Source organism: Myotis brandtii, unplaced genomic scaffold (assembly GCF_000412655.1).
Source record: "Myotis brandtii unplaced genomic scaffold, ASM41265v1 scaffold324, whole genome shotgun sequence".
NCBI classification, from domain to species: domain Eukaryota; kingdom Metazoa; phylum Chordata; class Mammalia; order Chiroptera; family Vespertilionidae; genus Myotis; species Myotis brandtii.
The window spans coordinates 2,835,156-2,847,348 of NW_005362439.1; the positions used below are offsets into that span (position 1 = coordinate 2,835,156).

General features: G+C 52.5%; 1 protein-coding gene across 6 annotated transcripts in view; it reads right to left on the reverse strand.

Annotated features, from left to right (window-relative positions):
• Positions 1–12,193, reverse strand: part of AMBRA1 (autophagy/beclin-1 regulator 1) — a 158,778-nt gene that overhangs the window by 4,446 nt on the left and 142,139 nt on the right. For all 6 annotated transcript variants that reach the window (XM_014543353.1, XM_005870778.2, XM_014543352.1 and 3 more), the window contains 2 exons: positions 5,146–5,238; positions 3,563–3,756 (listed from right to left, as the gene is read on the reverse strand). In XM_014543353.1, the coding sequence (XP_014398839.1) occupies positions 3,563–3,756; positions 5,146–5,238 (287 nt within the window). The remainder of the gene's footprint in view (positions 1–3,562; positions 3,757–5,145; positions 5,239–12,193) is intronic.

Genomic DNA, 12,193 nt, shown 5'->3' on the forward strand with positions numbered 1-12,193 from the left:
GCTTCCTCGGGGCTGGGTGCTGACAGCTTTGAGCTATGAGCTGTGCTTCTCTCTTGGGGACTCTAAGCCAAGGCTACGCGCCACGGAAGGCAGCCAGCACATTCTTCCAGAGGAGAACGCACACACTGGGGCCCGAGGGAGATGGCAGCCTGGCCCAGGAGCTCAGCGATGAGCGGCAGGAGCGGTGGCCACAGGGTCAATCCTGCTGTCTCCTTCCCTGGAGCAAAGTGTTTCTTTCCATCTTTGAAAAATGGGAAACTGATTTCGTGTTGACATGAGATCTTTTCCTTGGCAAATTCTAAGATACATTCTGGATGCAGAGGCCAGGATGGACCCGACCAACAACTTCCCATAATGCCCTGTGACCTCATTTAATTCTGGGGGTTCACTGCCCAGAAGGGGGAAGCAAGGCTGAGTGAAGGGAGAAGCTGCCCTTCCTGGTCTCAGTGGGCCTGCTGGTCTTCTAGCCCCTCCCATCTCACATTGCTCTCCCTGCCGCTCAGGGCCCAGGTCACTGCAGCTGGTCTAGCATCTTCACCTCACAAGAAAGGCCAGACAACCTTTCCCAGCGTCAGAGGCAGAGCCACGGGCTCCCCAAGTCGTGTGGCACAGCCAAGCAAGGGGCAGGGCCTTGCCTCCACTCCATTCTCCCCTCCCATACACTTCCTGGATGCCTGCTGTATGCGGGGCAGGAGTGGGTCAGTGCTGGGAGCAAACAGTGAGACCAGGGAATGCTCCCTCCCTTTCTGACAGGGTAGGGAAGCTCTAAGTTGGATGAGCACTGCAAATTCCCACTGTGGAGGGCTCTTCCTGGAAGTCCTAGGAAGAGCTGAATGGACTTTAACCAAATTTTTACACAACAAGAAAATGAGGAGCCACCTGGAGCCACCCGGTGCTAGCTGATCGGAACGAGAGGGGCACCACAGAACAGTGACTGCTACGAAGCAGAGGTGGTCTCCCATACTTGTGAACCTGGGCCCTGGTGTGTGGGGTGGGATGTGCAGGTGATATCCCTCCTCCCATGCCCCCGGCCCTGTCTCCTAGCTGAGCCCAGAAGAGAGGTTATGCAGATGGGGCCACCAGTTTGCCTACATGGAGAGAGGATGCAGATGCTGGGAGTGAGGTGCTGATGCGTAGAGCAGCTGTGCCTGCCTGCTGGGTGGGAAAAGTCTACACCGAAGGAGAATCCCGGCGCCTGGCTCAGCAGGAGTGGTTGCTGGTCAATGAGAGCAGCACCTCCAAACAGGGCTCCTGGCCCCAGACGACGGAGGCCGCCCCCCGCCCCTATGCTCTCCTCCCCTTACTTCTTTCTAGGCATGTCTCTTTCTGAGAGGATTAAGAGAGCTGGAGGTCCAGAGCTCCGGGTCAAGGTTACAGGGCCCCAGACAGACGCACAAGCTGAAAGCCTACTGTGCCCCGGGGCCAGCTCCCGAATGCCACTCCTGCTGAGGAGCAACTCCGGCTTCTGCAGGACGCACCCTCCACCACCTGCTCCCCTTTGTGGGGACAAGACAGGGAGGAAATGTGGTTCTGGCCTCTTGAAACTGGGAGCAAGAGCCCCTTCCTCTTGCCAGCCTCCAGCCCAGCCCAAACAAGAAGAAAGGAACTTATGACTGACTGAGAACGTCTGAAATGGGCTGAGGCTAATCAAGAAAAGAGCAGAGGAATCACTTTGTAATTTATATAAATGTCTAACCACTACACTATACACCTAAAACTCATATAATATTGAATGTCAACTTAAACTGAAAAATTAAATTAAAAAAAAAAACAACACTAAAAAGCAGAGGATTCTCTGGGAGGTGAGGATGCCTTCTCCTCAAGCTGGCAGCTCCTGGCCCCGAGCCCTGTGCACTTGACCGAAAGGATGAAGGCCTCAGCCCCAACCAGTCCCTGGAATCTGCCTTCCCTACTCATCCAGCCTCAGTTCTCAACACGTGCTGATCAGGCCACAAACACGAACCTGCTCGTGGTCCTCTGCATAGAGCAGTGGCTCTCAACCTTCTGGCCCTTTAAATACAGTTCCTCATGTTGTGACCCAACCATAAAATTATTTTCGTTGCTGCTTCATAACTGTGATGTTGCTACTGTTATGAATCGTAATGTAAATATCTGATATGCAGGATGGTATTAGGCGACCCCTGTGAAAGGGTCGTTTGACCGCCAAAGGGGTCGCGACCCACAGGTTGAGAACCACTGGTGTAGAGTGTGATGTTTTTGAACTTGCAGGTGCTGTCCCCTCTGCCAGGAATGCCTCTCCCTGCGCTCCCCTACCCGCTTTGCTTGACTAACTCCTACTCATCCTTGAAAGCTCAGCTCAGAGCCACCTCCCCCAGCAGCCTTCCCCCAGCCCCATAGGCTGGGTGGGCATGGCCCCTCCTTTGAGTTTCTGAGGTCCTGATCACAAGAAGTCATTATCTTCCTGCCTCTCTAGAGTTCAAGTTCACTGAGGAAAGGCTTATTTGTCTTTGTAGCCCAAGCGGCTGATCCATGGTGGAAATCAGTAAACGGCCATGAGATCAGATCCAAGGGGCTGCCTAGAACTGTCTTTAGCGCGGGGGTGGCTGGAGGAGCCTGCAACTCTCTCCTTGCTGAGGCCTGAAGCCCAGCCAGCACTGCCAGCTGCTTATGTCCACACCCTGGGGCTTTCCACCCAACAAAGAGTCACAGGCCTCAGATGTAGGTGTGGCCTGGGCCATAGACCAAAAAGGGACTTAACTTTAAATTTTTCAGATTATGGCAGCCAGAGGGACAGTGCCCTGGGGGCGGGGACTGAGTATAGAAAGCTTCCCTGGGGTGACACAGGCAAATTCGTTACTCTTTGCCTGATGCACATCACGACTTCTCCTCCCATAGGCTCAACACAGACCTAGAGAGTGTGTGTCTGCTTCGAGGCTGGCTTGTGTGGAGCTGGGACCAGCAAGGGGCCGGGGTAGGGGGTAAGGAGATGACTGAGTGAGAACAGGCTGTTTAACACAGCTGCTAACAGACTCCAAAGTGGCTCAAGCTCTGCCGCTGGGAAGTGCTAATTGGTTCTTAGACGTGTGAGGCCAGCACAGACTGCCAGGGAGGCTGGCTGAGCTGCACCTGAGATAGGTGACAGGAAGGGGCTGAGGGTGTGCTGGGCTGCACCCAAATGGCAGTGATCCACGGGTGTAAGAGGAGCACAGTTGCAGGGGGACAGGCTCCCTGTGGGTGGCCCTGGAAGCCGACAGCAAGAGGTCTCTCGTAGCCTTTCCCATCCAGCAACGTCCTGCCCTCTCTCCAAGCACAGCCTCTGTCCTCCAAGTTTTGGAGGAGAGGGCACTTGGGGGAAAGCGGGAAGAGCAGCTCCGCTTGCTGGAATCAGTGACAGATGAAGGAGATGAGGTTCCTGCCTGAGGAGGTGGTTAATGCCATCAAGAGGGCACTCCCCAAAGAGGGAAGGGTACTCATCCTGACTGGAGTGCATTCTCTCAGTACCCCCGTCCATGTGGAGGAGCCAGGAGCCTTGATGATGGTCCCACCCACTCCCCTCGCCGCCCCCAGCCATATTTGCCCACTAGCATCACATGGCTCTCACCTTCCCCGGGACCCGAGGCTGCTGTCCCTGGCTCCTGTATCTCCCTCTCCGTCTGTGTTTCCGCATTCTGCAGCTGAAGGGCCAGAGTCTGGGTGCCCTGAGACGTCACTGAGGTGGTGGGGTTCCGGGGCTGCAACCCAATTGCATTCATCAGACCCATGTCTCTGTCTGTCCTCCATGTGGCTCTGCTGGTTCTAGGGAGAGAAAGGTGGACTGAAATCAGGCAGGGCTTGGGACAGCGCCCCTCAGAGCTCTGCTGGCTCCATGCCAAGCCTCGGGCACAGGCTTGACCAGGGCTGCAGGCTAAGCAGCAGCCCTGCCCGCCCACAGCTACCTCCCAACCCAGTGAACTCGCCTGTGACCCTTCTCCTTCCTATCAGTCCATGCCCGAGACAAGGAAAGGCGGCCACAGAGCCATCCAATTTTGCAAGCCCAGCTGGTTCAGCCACTCCCTTAAACAAAGGGGACTTTCTGATGAGGTAGAGACGGCTAACGTAAAAGACTTTTTTAGATACAGGAAGCCCCTAACTGAGATCCATGGGACAAACAGTGAGCAGTAGAAGGACCTTTCTCTCTTTAGCATTTCCTTCCTTCTATATGCTGACAAGGTTCCAGTTTACATCCACTGGATCTCCACTGTGGAGGAAAAGTACCCAGACTCGTATGAAGCTGTTCTGGGACCCTTTAGGGCCTTCTGAAAAGCTGCCCTATGAGAAAGGCCCGGGCCCAAGGCCAGCACCCTCCCCCCTTGGGCATTTCCAGGCTCTGAGCCTTGGGGTGGCTAGCTGGAAGCAGAGGAAGCCCAGGACTTCTGAGAGGGTCACTAATATTTCTAGCTGTTTCTGGGGACGATTTCTGCAGCTGGGCTCTCTAGGAAACAGTGCTTGCCTTTGTTTTCTCAAAATATTCATCTTCATTAGTGAGTTAAATGATAAGAGGGTTAGTACCAGGTTTCTACTCTCTAAATGGACCCTGGACTGCAGCTCTGGGCAGCTTGGTCCTGGAGGCCCTAGTCACCTGGGAGATCACTGACAGATTCTCCCTGAGGACATGAGCACGCATCCTAGGGACAGGCTCCCTCTCCAGTGCCCTGGCTTCTCCCCTCACCACAGGATGGGAGAGGACCAGAAGGTGTCCTAGCTTGTTCTACACCAAGACCCTAAGAGCAGAGGTTTTGTTCTTTCTTAGACATGGACATCAATATATTTTTATTGATTTCAGAGAGGAAGGGAGAAGGAGAGATAGATAGAAACATCAATGACGAGAGAGAACCATTGATCGGCTGCCTCCTGCACACCCGCTACTGGGGATCAAGCTTGCAACCCAGGCATGTGCCCAACTGGACTCGAACCTGGGACCCTTCAATCCACTGAGCCAAACCAGCTAGGGCAACACCATTTTCTTGAATGAAATCGCGTGCAAAGGCTCAATGCATGAAGCACATCAAAGAGGAGCCGCTCTGATTGAGGAGTGGTACCCAGAGAGCCCTGGGTATAGTCTGAGGGCATCGCTCGGGAGCCCATTAGAAGCAGGAGGCAGGGGCAGACCTCAGTCCGCTGCACCCTCCTCCTTCAAACACTCACCCGGGCCTCTCACTGCTCCGGCTGCTGGAGTGGACCGTGAAGACAGTCTCGTTCAGCTGGTCCCAGTAGTACTCAATGCCTGAGTTCGAGGCCCTGAAAGTCAGTGGGGAAGGACAGAGGAGAAGGTGGAAGGCGTTAGAGAGGGACTGGCCAGAACTTTTCACAATTCCCAAGCTTCGTAAACTGTGGCCCAGGAACCCTCCGTCCTCACTCCTGGGCGGGGCTGAGAGGCACTCCACTGGGACGCTCAGCGCTCAGCGTGGAGCACTTCAGGCAAATGCCTGCAGAGCTGGTTTTAGCCTCTTCTTCCCGCAGACAAAGCCTGACTGACTGGCTCCACCTTGGGGCTGAGAGACAGGTAAAAAAATGGCCACAGCAGACGCAGGCACTGGGTTCTGAGTGCTCTTCAGACACAGAGAAAGGAGCTAAGATGGCAAATGGGAGGCTGGAGAGGCCCTGGAAAGACAGGGTGCCACGACTGCCCTGCCTACAGGTCCTGCTTCGTGCTCAGAAACAAGCTCCACACACAGAGGGCAGGTGCCCACTGCCATGCGGCAGGGAAGGAGCACAGGGCTCCTGGCGTTCTCCACTTGCCTGGAGCTCAGAAGTCTAAGCAGACAAAAGCCCCCACTGAGCTGTAAGAGCCCCCATTTCTTTCTATTCTGGACCTACAGCCTCCTGGGCCAGGGCAGGATGGACAAGCAGTGGGAAAGATGCTCCTCAAGCTGAAGGAGACACGAGGCTGCTCACGAACTTCTCATGGGGAAGGAAGGAGAGAAACTCAGGTGGTGATGGCTGGACTGCTAGTGGCACAGCTGCCAGAGGGAAGCGGTGGCCTCTCATCCTTCTATATTGACTTGCACACAAGACTGCTTTGCCTCTCTCTGCTTCCTGTCGCTGTGTCGGCAAGGTGGGGGAGCCGAGCTAGCTCGAATAAAGACTCTTATGCTTTTACATCGGAAAAAAAAAAAAAAGAGACTGCTTTGCTCTGCTTTCTTTCTTTTCTTTTTGTCAATCCTCACCCAAGGATATTTTTCCCATTAATTCTTAGAGAGAGTGGAAGGGAGGGGGAGAGACAAAGAGAAACATCAATGTGATGTTTCTATTGGTTGCCCCCCACACACGCACCAACCAGGGCCAGGGATCGAGCCTGCAACCAAGGTACAAGCCTTGACTGGAATTGAACCCCAGACCCTTCAGTCCATAGGCCAATACTCTAACCACTAAGCAACCGGCTAGGGCTGCTTTGCTTTCTGATTCCTCCCTGGAAGGTATTACCTAGACCCGTGGTCGGCAAACTGCGGCTCGAGAGCCACATGCGGCTCTTTGGCCCCTTGAGTGTGGCTCTTCCACAAAATACCGACTTCTGCGCATTGGCCATGAAGTTTCAATCGCACTGTACGTGCGCGCCCTCACGTGGTATTTTGTGGAAGAGCCACACTCAAGGGGCCAAAGAGCCGCATGTGGCTCTCGAGCCGCAATTTGCCGACCACGGGTCTAGGTAATACCGTCACTGTGGCTGAGAGTGAGGTGTGATGCGGGTGGTGAAAGCAGAGGGACAGAAGTTGGGAAGGAGGTACCTTTGATTAGAAGTCTGGCATCCCTGTAGAGATCCTACGCTACACACAACAGCCAGTTCTGATCCCAGATGGGGCAGGACGTGCCCATGTGCATGAAGAGCTCTGCTAGTGCTAGGGACTGAACTGCATGTTGAAGCTGGTCCCCCAATGTGGTTATGTCTGGAGACAGGGTCTTCAGGAGGTAATCCTATATAATAAAAGTCTAATATGCTGCCCTAGCTGGTTTGGCTCAGTGGATAGAGTGTCAGCCTGCGGACTGAAGGGTCCCGGGTTCGATTCCGGTCAAGGGCACATGCCTGGGTTGCAGGCTCGATCCCCAGTGGGGGGGGTGTGGGAGGCAGCCAATCGGATATTCTCTCATTATTGATGTTTCCACCTCTCTCTCCCTCTCCCTTCCTTTCTGAAATCAATAAAAATGTATTTTTTTAAAAAAGTCTAATATACAAATCATCCCCTCAACTGGGAGTTCAAAGGGGAGTTCAGCAAGGGGGTGGGGTCAGTCGCCAACCGCCCGTGGCCCCTCCCCTCAGCCAGGTGGATCCCACCTGTGCACGAATTTGTGCACCGGGCCTCTAGTTAAGGTCATAAATGTGAGACCCTAACACAACAGGACTGTGGCCTTCTCACCATGTGAAGACAGAGTGAGAACATGACCCTCTGCAACTCAGGAAGGGTTCTCACCAGAATGGGCCACGCTGGCTTCGGCCTCCAGGCTGCGAGGAGGAACAGTCATTGATTAAGCCATCCAGCCCATGTACTCTCTTAAGGAGGCCTGCGCAGACGATGACAATCTCCAATGAAAGCCAGCTTTTTAACCTATGGGCCCAGGTCAACTTCCTCTAACGACAGAACTTCTTCCATGAAGAGGAAACAAATTAGTCAGCAGGTTCTGAGGATCAGCCAGGAGGTGAGATTGTGAAGGGGAGCAGCAGGTTCTGAGGGTCGGCCAGGAGGTGAGACTGTGAAGGGTGATGTAGATGCTTCCTTCTTAAACAAGAGGACTAGACAATCCCTGATATGGGATGTGACAGGACTTGGATGAGGAGGGAATGTATGTTGGAGGCTGTGCTCTACAGTGAAAGGAAACTGGCCTGGCACTGAGCCCCCAAGCCTGTCTTTAGAGCAGGGGTAGGGAACCTTTTTTCTGCCAAGGGCCATTTGGATATTTATAGTATCATTCACAGGCCATACAATTGTCAACTTAAAAATTAGCTGCTATATTTAATTAACTCACCCTTAATGCCTTGCCAGGGCCAGACCAAATGATTTCTCAGGCCTTATACAGCTCGAGGGCTGGATGTTCCCCACCCTTGCTTTAGAGCAGCGGTTCTCAACCTGTGGGTCGCGACCCCTTTGGCGGTCAAACGACCCTTTCACAGGGGTCACCTAAGACCATCCTGCATATCAGATATTTACATTACGATTCATAACAGTAGCAACATTACAGTTATGAAGTAGCAACGAAAATAATTTTATGGTTGGGTCACAACATGAAGAACTGTATTTAAAGGGACAGAAGGTTGAGAACCACTGCTTTAAAGGATTGCTAAGATTCTGGGGACAGGGTTCACCTGAGGGCACACTCGTGATTTTGGAGGGAAAGAGCCCCAGCCTGCCAAAAAGTGCTCTTCCTTTCCCTGCTCTATGTAATCCTCCCGACAACTCCCAGAGGGCCTGGGAACCCCTTTAAAATGGAGCATCTCCTCCCTCTTCCAAACACTCAGCTGCTTGGTGGGGTTGTCTGAGAACCACGGGCATGGGTGAGTGACGGTGAGGGGGGCAGATCTTGTATTAGGGAAAAGGCAAATGCCACAAGTCAACAGCAGAGGCCTTCCAAAACAAAGCCATCACTGCCAGCTGCCAGGGAGCCTCTGATTTGCAAACTTGTCAGGATTTATTGACAGGTGGCAATACCATGTGGGTCCCTGCCAATCCTTCCTCTGTAATTCCTGCTAGCCAGGGCTGGTTACTGACAACAAATTGTTCATGCCAAACCATGTACCAGAACCTTCCTTTCCATCACAGGAAAGAGACCACTGAAGGCCCACTCGGAGCTGGGACTGTCAGCGTGATGCTGATGGTCAAAGGGTCCCCCTTAAACTCTTCCCACCCATCTGGCTCAGAGCTGGGGACTCTGGCCACTGAAACAGAACAGGATGATAGACTGCATCAGATGCACTGCTGCACCCTCCCCCCTCCCCCCAAGCCTTTCTGTTCCCCATCAACAGGTCTATTTCTAATCTTGATATGGCTCCTTTCTGTGGTCGGAAAAGCTCAACTACAACAAGCTCAAGGATTTGAAAATTCCAGGTACCAAGGAACAGAGTTGAAGGAACATCTCTGGCCACAGAAACTCAGTCTTCAATGCCAATGGGCCTAACCACCTCCGTCTCCCTGGGGCTTAATGAGGATGAACGAGTCACTATTTGCTCCAGGTTCTTCCTGGGGGCTTGGCAAACACACAAAGGGATGGAGACGAATGGCAAGGCCAGTCAGATCAGCCTTTTCAGATGGACTTCCACTTAACACCCGGCTTCTTTCAGCAGCGTCTGTAAGCTGTGCTCTGAACACAGCCAGGAGCCCGCCTGGCCTCCTCAGTGGTGACAATGCTCCACAAAGAACTCTGGCTCTGAACTTCCCAACTTCTAGGGAATATTCCCTTTGAGAACACTCTTCTTTCATCTACTGGTTGCATGGCTGTCTCCTTGGAGAAAAGGACTGTTTTGAGGAGACCGGCATTCATCCCTGCTATCCCCATGATGTGGGAAAGAGTTGGCACCTGGCTCTTGTGGGACAGGCAGCCTGAAAGACAGTTGTTGTGGCTTCCCTTTTGATTCAGAGGCGTGCCTTTCCCCTCTGTGGTCAATGATGCTTGATTGTAATCACTGTTTACAGTGGCAGCACCCTCTCAGGGGACAGAGCTGGGACCCTGTCAGGAGCCCCACACTCAGCCAAAGGCCAGATGCCCCACAGCCCGAGCCTACTTTTTTCTGTGAATTCTGCCTTCTGAGCTGACTCTGAGAAGTGGTCTTCCCAGAAACACCTCTCTCCCATTTGTAGGGCTGATCTATGAAGCCGGAAGTGAGCAAGCACCCCCTCACATCAATCTGGTATTTCACACCCACTGTGGTTATTGGTGGGGGTGTTGGCTGGGCTGGCAGTCAGCCAGAGGCAGAGCAGCAGCTTGGAGGAGTGGCAGTGGGGGAGCAAAGCCAAGGAGAAAGGAGCACCTCGCCGCCTTGGCGACCAGCCACCGTAATGGCTTTGTACAGGGGCTGAAGGGTCAGTTATTTGTCTCCTCACTGGTCCTAAGAATTTCTTCCCCTAGAGAGATGGAGTGTTTCCTTAGGTCTTCTTCTACTGTCAGGGGGAGTGTCAGTACCACCAAGAGATGCCCAAGGAGCTTGTGACCCCTGTCTTTGTGCTTGGAGAGAGCACTGAGGCTAAGACAATGAAGGAGAAATCAAGAGTATACTTGAGAGCACAAAATGAGGTGCAGCTGCCTGTGCCTGGGACAAAGGCAGAAACCACCTGTTTTGGAGGGAGGGCTGTAATCTTAGCCCAGCTGGCTGGCTGGATCCTGTGCCCTTGGGAACGGGTGTGCCAGGGAGCTGCATCACACAAGGACAGGCAGCAACCTTGTAAAGAGACGACAGCCCTGAGCTCCTACATTCTCATTTGTGTTTGTTCTCCTCATTCTAGGCCAGAGACCAGCCACAGTGACAACACAGAGAGACTGCCCTCTCCGCATCACTCACACGACATGCTTATCATCAACCCCATCCAGAGCTGCATTCTTTCCCTGAGGTCTTAAGAGAGTTACAAAGTTACATGAGTGTTCTTTTAGTATGTTTTTCTGTGGAAGAGAGTGCATGGCTTTAATCAGAATTTTATTTTATTTATTAAGTAAAAAAAATTTTTTTTGTTAATCCTTATCTGAGGATATTTTTTCCATTGATTTTCAGAGAGAGTGGGGTGGGGGGGGGAGAGAAAGGGAGAGCAAGAGAGAGAGAGAAACAATGATGCAAGAGAGACACATTAACTGATTGCCTCCCGCACACACCCCAACTGGTTATGGGGATAGAACCTGCAACCCTTCGATGAATAGGCCAACACTCTAACCATTTAGACATACCGGCCAGGGCTTATCAGAATTTTAAAGGAATTTTTTATTGAAAAAAGGTTAAAAACCAGCTACAGGATAAGAGCTCTGGACTGGAAAGTTGGGAAGCCCAATTCCTTCATTGATCTTTTGGGAGGCCTTGGGTGAGCCTTCACTCAACCTTATCTGAATACTGTTCAGTCTTCCCTGCCTGAAGCAAACCAACCACACAGACTTAGAACTGGAGAAGCTTTGAGTGACTTAGGACAAAGTCCGTCCATATTAATATACATGTACCCTAATGTCCAGCCCTAAGGTTTGGGGCATATGCCAACACGACCCAAGAAATCAGGAAAAACAGCAACACTGAAATAGGCCGGCTAACGTAGCTCTCTCAGTCCAACATGACTTCATTTGTGATGGGATGCTGTTTCCTGTGTCAAATGCTGGTGCCACCCTGCTCATAAAAGAGGCTTCAGTTCCTGGTGGTAAGAGAGCTCCCCAAGCAGTCCAAGATGGCTTTGGCCTGCTGAGGCTCTGGCTGCCAAAGACGACATATGGTGAGGAAAGATAGGCCAAAGCCAGCTTCATGCTTCCCTGAGGTGTCTATGACTCACACCAAGTACGTGGGCTGGGGTTTCAGACATCAAAGTCCTCGGGGGCCACGACTAACTGGAGGTAGAGATTCTGTCTCTGTAAGAGCAGATCACGTCTACAAGGGGTGGGGGCTGGGAGTCTGGCTGGGAGGAAGGTTAGTGGAGGATCCATAGAGAAGACAACAATGCTGAGGAAGAATGTCTTGGAGAAAGAGGGAAAGAAAGGCCTGTAACTACCGTGTTCATAAGAGTAAAATTAAGGTCCAGAATTCTGGGCCGTTTTGAAAAACATGCCTATGAATTCCAAAGAAAAGAGGAAGATATAAGATAATCAGACTCATGTACTTTGGGAAAAATAAATATTTCAGGGCAGACAGATCCTGGGACTATGGGCAGCCAAGGTGAGAGCAGAAAGAAACAGACCCAACACCTAGGCTGACGGTGGCACAGTCCTGACAGGCAGGCTGGGCTCCGGAAAGGCACAGGGGCTCGTGGAAGGGGCTCTCTGGACACAGAGCCCGAGGGGAGCACGGCCTGCAGACCAAGAAGTCTGCCAGCTCCAAGAGCAGCTTGACCAGGTCAGGGTCAGACAGCAGCCTCTCTCTTTCTTTTTTCTTTAAGTATATTTTTATTGATTTTAGAGAGGAAGGGAGAAGGAGAATCATCAACTGGCTGCTTCCTGCATGCCCCCTACTAGGGAGGAGGTCTGCAACCCAGGCATGTGCCCTGACCAGGAATCGAACCGTGACCTCCTGGTTCACAGGTCAATG